The sequence below is a fragment of the Arachis ipaensis genome, chromosome B6 (assembly GCF_059453495.1).
Source record: "Arachis ipaensis isolate K30076 ecotype BB chromosome B6, ASM5945349v1, whole genome shotgun sequence".
Taxonomy (NCBI): Eukaryota; Viridiplantae; Streptophyta; class Magnoliopsida; order Fabales; family Fabaceae; genus Arachis; species Arachis ipaensis.
This window is the reverse complement of record NC_142441.1, coordinates 15,919,567-15,933,714: the sequence shown is the minus strand read 5'-3', so window position 1 is coordinate 15,933,714 and position 14,148 is coordinate 15,919,567. Positions and strand designations below refer to the sequence as shown.

Here is a 14,148-nt window from a genome sequence, read left to right as displayed (position 1 = left end):
TTTCAAAGGCTCGAAAATTATTTCAGTTTTACTAAATCAAAGTTTTAGAGAATATTTCAAACTTTTCCTAAAACATCATCAAGTGAAATTAGTTACTCTAAATTCAAGTTTCTTTTAAATCCACTAAAACTCCTCCAAATCTGTTTACTTAAATCAATTTCCAAAACATAAGAATTTTCATCTTTAAATTGACTTTAAAACATAATTCTTTTCTTAAATAAATCACATTCAAAAGATAATAATTTTGGTATTAAAATAAGTTCAAACATAAATCATTTATCAATAATTCAATTTAAAGCATAATTCATTATTTTTAAAAATAATATTTCAAATAAAGTCTTAGATTTTATAAAAATTTTGGCAGCATCTCCCCTAAAACTTGGACTTTACTACCCTTTTCAGGTCCCAACCAAACCAATCCTCAACTCTTTTCAAGAGGTTCAAGACCAAATCAGTTTCCAATAAAATCAATTCCAGACTTTTAAATATAAAGATCATTTCAAATCAAACCAATCAGAAATCTCAATTTTAACAAAATTAGACATTATTTCAATCAAACAGACAATAATTTGACGATGATCAAACATTATAACATTGGGTCAAAAGTCCAAAATTGTGTGAATAACTTGTTTGGCTAGTGTGCAGGCCAAATTCAAATAAAAGAGTAACAAGTAAAGCCTAATGATGGATCGAGCTTATGACCAAAAGCATTCAACTCATTCCATTCATTGATGGCCCAATGAATAGTTATAAATCACTATCCAAGATGAAAAGAAGTAACTCATTCTCTCTCTTATCTCTTCTCCAACCCACGTGAATTAGCTCCAAGAGAAAACAAGAAAAGGAAGCTCTGATTAGCATTCAAATCAAGAAGAAAAAGGTGATTGCCAAATCATTAAACAAAAAGGAAAGAAGAAAAAAAGTCAGAGGTTAGGAACAAAAGCAAAGATCAAATCAAAGGTAAATCAGAAAATCATCTTTATCTTTGTGCTTCATTGTAGCTTGTTAAAGATGCTTTCCTCCTACATGCACCGAATGAGAAACTTGAAGAAAATGGAGGTTATGAAGCTCTGCTACAAACTAAAGGTCAAGAACAAAATTTGGAGCCAAAGTATTGATGAATGGCTCACATCTTTGAAGAAAATTGAGAAAGGAAGAAAGAAAAGTAGTTAGGTAAGAATTCATGTTAACTTTAATCACTGCTACTGTCCTATCTCTTCTTTGCGCTGTTGTTGTGTTATTTGGGGAAGAAGAAGTCAAAATTGTTCAACATAAGTTCAAGTTTTGGAAGTTTTACTCCTCTATTAAAGGGATAAACGGCGAGAAATTGAAGTAAGGAGTGAGCCACAAATTTAATTTGGGTCTTCATAGCTTTCAAGTTATCCCTTCTTCTCCTTTATGATTTTACATTAAATTTTTTGTTCTTAAGTGTTCATCTTTCTTTATTTCTTTTTAATGAAAAAAGACATTAAGTGAGGTATCAGTAAAATCCATTGAGAGAAAAGACAAAAAGAGTTATATAGAAAAAGCCAAAAAATTATGTCAAACTCTTTTGTTTGTATTTCTATTTTGTACACATGATCCTGAAAAATTCCATTACTAAATTGGGTGAGTACTTAATGGTTGAAAGTCTAGGAGTGAATCTAGCCAAATCTAACTTGGGTAGAAGTTAGGTTTGTCCTAGATAGGTTTATGTTAGATCTTAGAAAAATTAGTGAATGTAATCTTTGTGAAAGATAGTGAAAATTCTATCACAGTTGTGGTGGAGATTGAATGTAGGTTAAATTACACATGGTGGTTGAACCAGGATATATGGTTGTGTGATTATCTATTCTCTACTTTTTTTTTGTTTTCCTTCGATATGAGACAAAACAAAAGTGTCATGAATTGTCCATTCTTCAGAAGTCACAGCAATCCAAAAGTAAAGAGTTGCTTTGTTCCTGACCTATTGTAAAGAGACAAAATAAAATTGTCTGAAATATCAACTTGACAAACTCAACAACAAATAAGTTTGAAATCCAGTTTCAAGCTAAGTGAACCAGAGTTAAAAAGGAGGCTATAAATTTAACTATTATTCTCTAGGCTATTATCAAACTTTTAATAGGACATGATGAAATTGACAAAATATGATTTGACCTGAATGTTGAAATCGTTCTTCCAACATTTTATAAGAAGCTCATTATCCAAGCTTGTATAAGAATGTTGCTACCATCTCTTTTTCACTAACACCTTTTATGGGTTTCAAACCATAATTAAAAACCAAGTTATTGCATAAACGATTAGACACTCATTTTTTCATTCTAAATTGTTCAAAAAATCGCATTTCATTTCTTTCTTTTAATTCTAATAGCCATTGATATCCTGGTAATTTTGAAGTCCTTTTCTCTTATTTGAGAACATATTGCAAGTAGCAATTGGTAACTCCACAAATAATCAATATAGCAATTGACTCGTAATTTTTTTCATGTCTTTTATATTCGGTATCATTATCTGTTTTATAATTACTCATCCTTTATAATTTAAATTAAGCATTAAGTACAATTTTGGTCCTTAAATTAATATATTAATAGATATTAGTGTGTTTATTAATCTACTTTTTATTGATTAAATATGAATAATAATAAATTTAAAATTAATTAAGATAATGTGTATATTACATTAAACTAATGATTATAAATTCACTTTTTAGATTTAGTAACATTTTAAAGTATTTAATAAAACAAAAATACAAGTATAAAAAAAATAAAAATAAAAATACTATTTGTATACTAAAATCAGCCACTAAAATAAGCCACTAATATATTTGTGTATAAATATATGTCTAGTTTAATTTATTTTTAATGTGTATTTGTATTCTAATTCTAATATGTATTTTATATTGTTGGTTGACTTTGGTGACTGACTTTAGTGTACATGTAGTATTACTCTTAATAAAAATATTTTAAAAAGAAAAATGTGTACACAAACTTTTGTTTATATTCTCATTATTATTATAGAGAGTATAGAAATATAAATATGGATTATATTATATCATAGATTTCGATATTGGAGATATTTTTTTTTCCCCTTAATCGAGTTTAGTTGGCAAGGAGGGTGGCGCAGTGGAAGTGAAAGTGGGAAGTGCGATCCATCCAAAGTCAATTTGGACCTTAGATAGCGTCTCTCTGTGGCGCACACTTCACTCCAACACCATCACTGCATCAGATCCAAACCTCAAACCCCTCCCAAGCCGCCGAGAGCAGACACTACTCTTTCTTTTCTTATTCTGATTGCGAATAAAATCGATCAGTTGTTCGATCTGCGTGTGAATTGGGGCACAAGATGGTTACGAAAACGGAGGAGAACCAACTGAACCGCCTCGAGAGCCAGGTGGACAACGCCGGAGGTGGAGCATGGGAGTACCTCTGTCTCGTAAGGAAGCTCAAGCTTCGCCGCTCAGACAAAGTCCTCAAGCATGGCCTCTCCATCCTGAACAATCCTTCCAAGCGATCCGCTCTTGGCCCTGAAGGTCACCATCATACCCTTACTTTTTGACCTAATTTCATTCTTATGCTTTTAGTTCTCTGGTTATTTCATTATGTTATGTACCGATTTCCTTTATATATTAGGTTTCTGTTAGTTGCAGTGATGGAATGCTTTTTCACTAAAATTCAGTTCAGTTGCAAGTCTACTTTTTCTGAATGACTATTGATTGTTTATTTCTTGATGCAGAGTGGACTTTGTATGAACAGGTTGCTGTTGCGGCTATGGATTGCCAAAGTCTTGATGTTGCTAAGGTGTTGATCTCTTTCCTCTCCCTTAGTCTCTTTCATATAATACAATGCTTTGCACGTTGAATTATGAAATCTTTGCTTCCACTTATTGAGGTATCTTTGTTGGCTTGCAGTTCAGTTTAGTTCTATGATCATTCAACAATGTTGTGAATGCATTGTCTTTTTACTAATGTATATATTTTTCCTTTTCTAATTCTTACTTATGTTATGGAGGTGGCATGCGTGTTATAATGTTGCTTATGTGTTCTTCAATGCATTATATGATTATTTGATACCTTTGTTTTCATGGAGCATGGTGGTTGTACAACATTACGTCACTTATGAGTGATGAGATATGCGGTGTCTTTGGCTGCTTTTCATCTTCTGGCCAATTGCTTTTATAAGTCTGAGTCCCCTACTCCCCTTTTCTCTTGTGGTGGTCGTGGATGGAGAAAATAATGGTTTTACAATATCTGGCTGTAGCATGAATCATGATTCTTTCACAACAGGTTGTATCATTCTAATTAAAACTTTTGGGCAAGATGTTTTGATCTTGTTAGCATTTTAGATTTTTGAAAACCAGTGTGTATGCTGCCAATCATGTTATTTATGTTGCCAAAATCGAGTGTTTGCTGCATTTTTTCCTTTCATATGTGATGAGAAACCTAATGGCTTGAGGTTTTATCCTCTTGAAGTTGACAATAATTTACTTATTTATCAGGACTGTATAAAGGTTCTCCGGAAGAAATTCCCAGACAGTAAACGAGTTGGTAAGTTACCTTCTAATTTGCACTTTTTTTATGTTATGGATATGGTAACTTTAATTTGTCAAGTATATAGCACAATCTAAAGTACGCAACTCTTATGATTTATCTCGCACTACATTTATCCACCATGGAAGCCTAAAAGGGAAAACAAATTTAAGTGGGACTGCATGTGCAGTTTTGTGAGTTATGTATGTAGGTAGTGTTACTTTGGCTAAATGTGTTTGTGCTTCCTATGATCTTATTTATTACTCAATTATCCAAATAGCTTTCACTGTGCATATGCATTTCTGCATATTTTTTCCCTGGAAAAATTGATTACTGGTGCCTTACTCGTGGAAAAATTACAGGCAGGTTGGAGGCATTGTTGCTTGAAGCTAAAGGGTCCTGGGAATTAGCAGACAAGGCATACTCAAGCCTACTGGAGGATAATCCTCTTGATCAAGTAAGGCCACTTATCCTTATGGGAAACCTAAAGGAACTAGCATACTAGTTGCTCTCTTACTTTATGTGATCAAACAATGATTTCCTTTTTTGTTATGTTTTATCATATGATTGATGCATAATCTTTATCACCCAATTTAAGCTGGGTTGCATAATCAAAGAAAGCCAAAAGCTTAAGTTTGTCTCCCCTTGGTTGTTTTTTCTACTTTACAGACCATCCATAAGAGGAGAGTGGCTATGGCAAAGGCACAAGGCAACATTCCAGGAGCTATTGAATGGCTTAATAAATATCTAGAAATGTGAGGGACCCCTTTTGTAATTATTTATACCATCCCTTCATTGATGATAAAAAGGAAATTTTTTCCTGTACCTTAAAAAACTAAATCAAGTGTTTGAATTATTTTTTCTTATTTTAACAGATTCATGGCAGATCATGATGCATGGAGAGAACTGGCCGAAATATATGTCTCCTTGCAAATGTAAGATTTTTTATTCTGCTGTTTTTCTCTTTCCATCCGAAAAAAGTTATTATTAGGATTTTATTATGTTATCGATTATTTAGTTGACTGCATTATATTATTATATTATTATTTAACTAATATTTCTATCTTTCTATCAGGTATAAACAAGCAGCATTTTGCTACGAGGAGTTAATATTATCGCAACCTACTGTGCCACTCTACCACTTAGCCTATGCCGATGTAAGTTATGTCTCTAGTAACTGTGATTTTTTCCCCATTTCTTTGCTATGTTAATAGCAGGGCACAGAACATTGCATGCCATGGATTATGTGAATGGCAGCGCAATAGTTGCTCTACGAGCTTTCATCAGCATCATCTTAAATTATGATACTCTCAGGTGCTTTATACACTTGGTGGATTAGAGAATCTCCAAACTGCCAAGAAATACTATACATCCACTATTGACCTGACTGGAGGCAAGAATACAAGAGCACTTTTTGGTGTATGCTTGGTGAGTTCTTTCTCCCTTCCTCCCTTGTGAGTGTTTTGTCGTGTGGTTCGGTGCAACTTCATGTCTGTAGAACTTAACATGGCGTTATTTGGTGGAGGGATGAACAAAAAGGTTTTATTGGTTATAGTGAAAGCAATCATTTAGTTATGCTTTGATGAATTTAAGATTTTTCTCCATAGATTGTTGATTTTCTTCTGAAGCTTGGGATTAATGAGTTCTTTACACAACTAGTAATTTATATGCCTGAAAATTGAGCTGTGCTCCTGTTCTCCAGTGCACGTCGGCCATCACACAGGTTACAAAAGGGAAGAGCAAGGAAGAGAAAGAAGGATCACAGGTACAATCTCTAGCAGCCAAAGTGTTGGAGAAAGATTACAAGCAGAGAGCTCCCGACAAGCTTCCTCAACTTACAACTGCCTTGAAGAGCTTAACACTGTCATCATGATGCAGCATTTCTTGAAGATTCTTGTTATTTATTTAGCCGAGTTTTTGACATTGCCTTAGATTGTTGCCGGTTTGAATCAACATCGTTAGAATTCCCCCGTCTTTTTCTTCTCTACTTTTAATTGAAAATTCATGTAGTTATGCGTTTTAACTTAATTATTATTTAAGACGTGTAAAGTTTCAGCAGGTCCTGTGGATCTAAAATTACCATTTCATAGGACTTCACTCGGGCATAAGGTTGGCTTACCTTTTGTTTTCGACAACCTAGTACTTTAGATGGCTCATGGCTATACAATTTAAATTGGAAACTTGTTTGCCTCTCTTTTTTTGTCATCTTTGTTCGTCAAATATCACATTATTTGTTCAAGAACACAACGAACCAGCGAGCTTTCACACATACGCCACATCCGGGTTTCAAACGACACAGCTGTACCTGTAACCAACATGGAATTTGATAGCTATTATTTATTCTCATGGAACTCTTTCATTCATTCATGGACACGAGTTTGTTTTATTGACCCATAATTTTCTGCAATCATCAAAGTTGAAACGGGTGGACGCAAATCCTTAGCGGAAAATGGTCGAGTGAAGCAATGCCACGAATTCAAATCAACTCAAAAACGGAAAACCATATACATACGCATCAGAAACTACTACACGACACTGATACGAGACATTCTACTTTTGTCCGCAACGCAGAACACAAGGTCGTTAATTCATGCAGTGATGCAGATGGCGCATAAGTTTTCAAGTTGCAATGAGTTGTGCTATATCTATCTATTTTTTTAATTTTAAAAATCGGAATATATATTTAAAATTTTCAGCTATATGATTAATCACCTTTTTTTTTATTTGCATGCAGCATAGTTGATCAACTACATAATTAAAAGACAAAATGAATTACACAAGTCACAAAGATAATATGCAATGTTGTGGGCTTGTGGCATATGTGGTAAAAATTCATAAGTAGTTGTGTTTATATGAATTTAAAAATTAAAAATTATTAGATAATAATTTATTTAAATATATTAAATTATTTAACAATTTTACACAAAAATAACTGCATCTGAGTCTCCACCGGTATAATGAGGGATAACATATCAATTCATATTCCAACAATGAGAAAAGTAAGATTTTCATTAAATTAGTAACCGAGATAGCATTGGCCACTGGACATTATGTCTCACGTGTTTATGTTGGAATCGATTGCATGCAATGCAAAGCATCATTATGGTTGAAGATGGTGAAGCCCGCTAAGTAGTAGGGACCAGTGTTATGGTGATGTTAAGTATTAACGTACAATTTTGCAGCCTTTATAACATATTTATGAAATTGTCTCCCCAATCCGTTTGCGCAAGCGGCCATACCGGACGCTGCTATGTTTGGTGCGGATCCATTCTTTTTGTAACTGCGGAAAATGTCATTTAGCTTTTTCGGGGTTAACCTCTACTCTTGTGATCTTGTCACTTCCTCTTCAAGGACCTGCAATTATTCTTCACCTCTATACAACTGTGCCTTTCATTATGTCAATACTTAAAAGACTCATGCCTTTCATCATCCCTTCTAAATTAATTATTCTTTTGACTTTTTTCCATACAATGATGAATGAATGTATTTGAACTTTTGAACATTTTTTTAATTTCTAAAAGAAAATTTTTTAATTTTGACAAAAAAAAAAAGGACAAAATAAAATATTTGAGATAAAATAGGATGTTTCAAACGATATAAACAAAATTAGAACTAACCCAAACGTTAAGAATTAAATCAGTTTCATCTAAACACATTAATTTTATACTCTGTCAATACATGAAAACTAAATTAAATTTTTGGCATCCTATGTTAGCCGAAGGCGGGAAAGTGCAATCGTGCACAACCTATAAGACAAACAACATAAACAGAAATATGACTTTATTATTAGATGTCATGTCAATTTACAGATTCCCTGATTTCATTGCAATTCCTCATTCTACAATAATAATTTATTTATAATAATCTTTTACCACTTTTCTACATAATCAAAATGTTGGACGATGGTAACGTAAAGTAATGTGAATGTTACAATTTTTGAAGAAAGAAAAGGATAAAGGAAACAAGAAACAATGCAGTAATGCTTGATCCAAGAAAAAACATTTGACATGTCCGAATACACGTGGCTTGCCCAACGAGGAAGCTTGTATCTTTTTCTTTTTCCTTTTTCCTTTTTTAATATAATAATTTGCAAAAGAACTCAACACCAACACCATGTATAAATGTAAGTTTCTGATCTTATTCCTTCTACTATGTTACTAAAACAATCTCTCCATGTTTATCTATTTATCAAACTTACATCCGCAACAAACTTCTAAGGTAATCTTTGAATTCTTGTTTGGGGTGCTATGATGTAGCAATTTGACAATAATGGCCCAAAGTATTAACTTGCAGCCATCGTTATTGACTGATCCGCAGCAAAGATAAGCTCTTCATGAACTTGACAATTGGGAGCTGGACTCCTCAAAAGTGCAAGTGGATGATGCTTTCTTAAATCATATACATCTGAGTTTTGTAATCATCTCATTTCTCAGGCTATATGAATTATGAAGGACTGGAAAAAAAATAGTAATCACAACAATATATTCCAAGTTGATCTGGATATAACTATGTACTGTTATGGCCTATCTATTCATAGCACTACTACTCAGGAGCAAGAGTGTACATGCGCATGTTCACATACTTGTGTTAGAACACAGAAGCTTTCGTCCATGATTTAAGAGATAAGCTAGACAAAACAAAATATATTTATGCTAAAAAGACTAAGATCAAAATGCAGTACCCAATAAGAGAAAGAAACACTGAGAAAGAATGGCTATCATAGGACAGTTCGGTGCACAAGCATCCCGCGTTAAAGCAGGGTCTAGGAAAAGGACGCACCCAAACGGTGTAATGTGAATAGTCTAACCTGATAACTAAATCAGTGGCAGTTACCACGCCTTGAACCCGTGACCTTAAGGTCACACGAAGACAACTCTACCGTTGCTCGAAGGCTCTCCTTCGAAGGAATGGCTATCATAGTGGTATAATTTTTTACCCACACAGATGCTATGTCAAGGTTGATGTTCTTCAAAGAAAATAATCACATTACTAAGTAGTAAGTTTCTTCCTGGTGCATAATTTGCATTAAGTGAATCATACACAGAGAAGCTAATGGTACTAAAAAGAGAGAAATATCATCAGAGTGGTCTAGTGACATACTTGAAAAGTTCTGATATATGTTGTGTGAGCTATAATAGGGTTCATAGTTCATACAGATCTAAATATACATCAACTCAGCATACAAATATAATTGGACAGTATCTCATACACAATTTGTTAACTATTATCAAGCATCAAAGCAAGCAATTCTATCAAGGCAAGGGATATTGATATCCAATTCCAGTGCATTGGTTATTAGATCAGCATGAAAAAGAGAGAGATTATAGAGAATTTATTCCATTTCACTAATCTTTCTCAATCTTACTCTCCGACCTTGGCTCCCCTACACTTATTACACTTATGGCTAATAAGGTTTCTTCCAAAAGCACCAGCTTGCAGTGCCACTTTTACATGATCAAATGAATTGGCAACGCTAACAGTTAAAATATTTGGCAAACTCAACAAGATATAATAGGTATACACTAAAGTAAAAGAGAATAGGAATGCACTTGAATAGCACAAGAAAAAGAACCACAACATTTTAGTTTCAGCAAAATAGATCATAAAATCAACACTTTGAAGACGAATATACAGCCAATTGGAATAAAAAATGGCTTCCGATCAGTTCAAATAGCTCAGCTAACTTGAGGGTATGAGTTTGACAAGGGAAATGAGACAAGCAAGAGGACTCATTTATAGCCAACTATATTTCAATCACATGTTTGATAAATCAAAACTCACTAAAAAGGTCTCTGTTAGTATCAATGACGGATTCCTGCATCTCTCTACACATTCTTCCAAGCATGTAAAATAAGCGAGAAGCCAACACCTTGCGATTTGGTATCAGAAAACCTCTGAGAGAAAGACAAGTGCAACAGATTTGCTTCAGAAAGAGGCTGAGCAGGCCACATCTTATCAGTAGATAGGCATGTTCTGAACATAAAGACAGCATCTCCCAGATATGGATTGAAGAGCCAATTATACACATCCCAGAGAACTTCCACTGCAAGGCCATCTACCAGGATAGTATGATTTCCCCGGAACTTCCATCTCAGATGCTTCACTTGCATCACTGTTTTGCTGTCGATGCGAATCATAAGTGACGGTTCACTAATACTTGTGTCACATTCAATCACAAGGTCATGAACTTGACCATTATTGCAAAACACGGCCTTGGTACCATACAACTTCTTACCAAAAACATGTTCTTTCTTGGCAACCAAAACTGCATTGTAGTACAATGGACCAACATTCGTCTTCTTAAAAGCTTCTTTCCTCAAATCCCCCAGAAGGAGAACCATTTGCCGATCTGCAACAACTCCTACATAAAATCCCTCCAATGGCTCAGGCCCGGAGCCAAATTTCGCCGAAGAGAGGTCCCAATATACATCAATTTTACACGAATAAGCCTCGAGGCTCTTGCAACCTTTTCTCTTGGAGAACACCCACGGTTTGATGTCCACCTTACAAAGACACTGATTTGTAGAGTCATCGATCCCGACACTGAGGCAATGCCCCATCAAATTCTTACTCCATGTGACGGTAACCACACAGGACTGGCTTCGAATCTGGCATTGATAAGAACTGGAAACAAGATTCTGAGCGTTCTTACTGGAGCTTGAAGATGAAGAATCTGCAACTTGAACTCCATTTTCACCAAAACAAGAAGGGAAATCCTTCATTTTGTTCTTGCAAAAGTGAACCCCAATTCAATCCAACTACCAAGACTCCTTTTTTTTTTTTCTTTTTTTTTCTTTTAGGCTTTTCACCAAACAGATGGTGCCCAGTTTTCCGGCGTAAGAGTAATTAACACAAAACGAACTTGAGATTGAACCTTACCTGAACTTGGTCAGAGACAGCAAAACCAGCAAAATCCATCTCAGAAATCGTTGGCAAAAATGCTCCTGGGGCTTTGATTTGAAATTTAGATTGGGGCGTTGCCATGTTAGAGTTAAGAACCCATGAATCGAAATTAAGGGAGAATCAAACAATTTTGGAGAATGTAGGGAGTGAAAAACAGCTTAGAGAGAAGAAGCAGACAAAAAAGCAAACTTCTTTCACTATCAATGCTACTAAAGATCGAAAAATTTTCAAAAGGGAAAACAACCCCCAAAAGCCACAAAAAAAAAAAATTGAAAACGGAACAGAGGATATAAAAGTTGCAAACCGACCTCAGAAACAACGGAGGTCGACAAAGAAGATGGGGGAAAAGAGAGAGAAGGAAAATTAACTGGGTTTTGTTGTAGATGTCGCTCTCTACATTGATTGAAGGAATGTGAACTAAGAAAAAAGAAAAATGAAACTATTTTTTTTTTCACTTTTTTATTTTTTATTTTTGCGTGGGTTTGTGACTGTGTGAGGTTGCCTTTTACCTGGTGAAGGAAGAAAGTTGAAGTGAGAGTTGAGAGAGTGAGTCTTCTGTTTACTTCACATGAGCCATCATCATCTTTCATGGAAAATTCCAAATGGACATTATGATATTGTTGTGATGATGATAGGAAATATTATAAAGAGTAAAAAAAATATTTTTACACTAATATTTTAAGAGTTAAATTATTATTTCTAAAATGAAACTTAAAAGCTCTGATAAATTGAACCATGATCGAACGAAATTAGGTTTTTTTTAACCGAAGATAAGTAGACTCGAATTCGCAATCTCTTTTTTTTTTGAAACAAAGGAAGCTCAACACATTAAAGTGGAGCAAATAAAAGAAAAAAGAAGACACATAACTAGCTACCAACAAATAAACCAACCCCTACTATCCCCAGTACTCTCATCCTCCCCTAGGATCACCACCACTCCATTCCGTGTAGCTCATCAACGTCCTTGTGTGTATGACCTCCAGGCTTGCTCTTGCATTCTTGAAGATTCGTGCATTCCGTTCCAACCAGATGTTCCAAATCACTGCAAAGAACACTGACATCCACATCTTCTTCCCCTGTTGTCTATTATGCATTCCATGCCAACTCTCAAACATTTCTTTAACAGTTCCGGAAATCACCCACTCCCTTCCTAGTAACCTCAGCCACTTGCACCACACCTGCCATGTTACCTCACACCTAAGGAATAAATGCTCAACAGATTCTAATTCCTTGGTACACAGTACACACATACTATCCCCCAGAATGTTGACTCCTAGTTTAGTCAGCCGCTCCTTGGTGTTAACTCTACCCACTAGCACAAACCACCCAAAGAGCTCAATTCTCGGAGGAACGAAACCTTTCCAAATGGAACTCGTGAAGCTATAACTCGTTATCTCAGCTGATAATGTCTCCGCTTGTATAGCCTAGATCACAGAACTAGTAGAGAAAATACCTTTATTTTCAAACTTCCACACCACATTGTCCTCCCTACCTGATGACAACCTCACTGGCCTTAACCTCTCATGCAGTTGATTGACAAGCTCTAGCTCCCATTGGAACAGTGCCCTCCTCCATTGAAAATTCCAAATCCAATCAAGCCCATCCCAAAAACCACACTCCCCGATGACAAGTCCTTGCTGACTGGAAATAGAGTAGAGTCTCGGATGACTTCCTTTCAGAGTACCACCTTGAACCCAGTTATCTTCCCAAAATCGAGTCTGCATACCATTGCCTACTTCCATTGCCAGTCCACTTACCACTTTATCACGAATCCGCGGTTCTTTTATATTCAGCTGACATATGTCCTTCCAAGGGCCACCCTTTACTGGTAAAGGCTGAGTTGCTAACATGACATCCGGGTTCAACTTATTACACGAACACACAATCTTCTTCCACAGCGGGCAATCCTCCTTTGAAAACCTCCACCACCACTTAAACAGAAGCGCTGTGTTTCTCAGCACTGCATCACCAACCCCCAATCCCCCAACCTTTTTTGGAGCCTGAACTATCTCCCACTTTACCATAGGTATACCATAGTTCCCGTTCTCCCTGCACCACATAAAGTTCCGTTGTAAAGCAATCAGCTTGTCCGCTACCGCCTTCGGCATCTTGTATAGACTAAGGTAGTAGATGGGGAGACTATTCAGCACCGATTTGATAAGGACCAGCTTACCTGATTTATTCAAAACCTTGGCTTTCCACAAACTCAGCTTCTGTTCCACCTTATCAATGATTGGTTTCCAAGTCTTCACCAAGCGCGGATTCGCACCTAGAGAAACTCCCAAGTATCTAACCGGTAGAGAAGCTTGTTGGCATCCCAGCAGTCCACATGCCTGATCAATCCATCCTTGCTTACAGTTCACCGATATCAGATTCGATTTATCAAAGTTAATGCTCAGCCCAGACATCAACTCAAAGCACCGTAACAGTCTCTTATAGTTTACAATTGTTTCAGTCTCCGGCGGGCAGAATAAAATAGTGTCATCTGCAAATTGTAGGTGTGACAGTTCAATAAGATCTCCCCCTACCAGCAGTGGAGCAATGCGGCCATTCCTCACAGCCTCCCCCAACATCCTATGCAACACATCTACAACTAATACGAATAGCAATGGAGAAAGTGGGTCCCCTTGTCTTAGTCCCCTCTCCATCTTGAATGGCTTGGAAGGTGCCCCGTTTACCAAGACTGCCATGGTGGCCGTAGTAACACACTCCTTCACCCAGCTCCTCCATTTTTGGCCGAA

The 14,148-nt window shown here is 35.8% G+C and overlaps 2 protein-coding genes across 2 annotated transcripts; one reads left to right on the top strand and one right to left on the bottom strand.

Annotated features, from left to right (window-relative positions):
• The first annotated feature begins 2,984 nt into the window (after window positions 1-2,984).
• Window positions 2,985-6,694, top strand: LOC107645834 (Protein prenylyltransferase superfamily protein). The gene is made up of 9 exons (XM_016349960.3): window positions 2,985-3,508; window positions 3,712-3,776; window positions 4,474-4,522; window positions 4,867-4,961; window positions 5,174-5,259; window positions 5,380-5,439; window positions 5,580-5,661; window positions 5,819-5,932; window positions 6,207-6,694. The coding sequence occupies exons 1-9, from the start codon at window positions 3,322-3,324 to the stop codon at window positions 6,375-6,377; spliced, it is 909 nt and encodes a 302-aa protein (XP_016205446.1). The 5' UTR covers window positions 2,985-3,321; the 3' UTR covers window positions 6,378-6,694.
• A 3,338-nt stretch (window positions 6,695-10,032) lies between these two features.
• LOC107645835 (uncharacterized) lies at window positions 10,033-11,801 on the bottom strand. The gene is made up of 2 exons (XM_021104088.2): window positions 11,384-11,801; window positions 10,033-11,232 (listed from the first exon to the last, which is right to left on the bottom strand). The coding sequence occupies exons 1-2, from the start codon at window positions 11,486-11,488 to the stop codon at window positions 10,330-10,332; spliced, it is 1,008 nt and encodes a 335-aa protein (XP_020959747.1). The 5' UTR covers window positions 11,489-11,801; the 3' UTR covers window positions 10,033-10,329.
• Window positions 11,802-14,148: the final 2,347 nt, after the last annotated feature.

Excerpts from the sequence above, each read along its gene's own strand:
- LOC107645834 (XM_016349960.3), top strand. The coding sequence starts at position 3,322 with ATGGTTACGAAAACGGAGGAGAACCAACTGAACCGCCTCGAGAGCCAG. Across the intron at positions 4,523-4,866 it reads CCCAGACAGTAAACGAGTTG|GCAGGTTGGAGGCATTGTTG; the intron begins GTAAGTTACCTT and ends GAAAAATTACAG. Across the intron at positions 5,662-5,818 it reads ACCACTTAGCCTATGCCGAT|GTGCTTTATACACTTGGTGG; the intron begins GTAAGTTATGTC and ends TGATACTCTCAG.
- LOC107645835 (XM_021104088.2), bottom strand. The coding sequence starts at position 11,488 with ATGGCAACGCCCCAATCTAAATTTCAAATCAAAGCCCCAGGAGCATTT. Across the intron at positions 11,233-11,383 it reads CTGTCTCTGACCAAGTTCAG|AACAAAATGAAGGATTTCCC; the intron begins GTAAGGTTCAAT and ends CACTTTTGCAAG.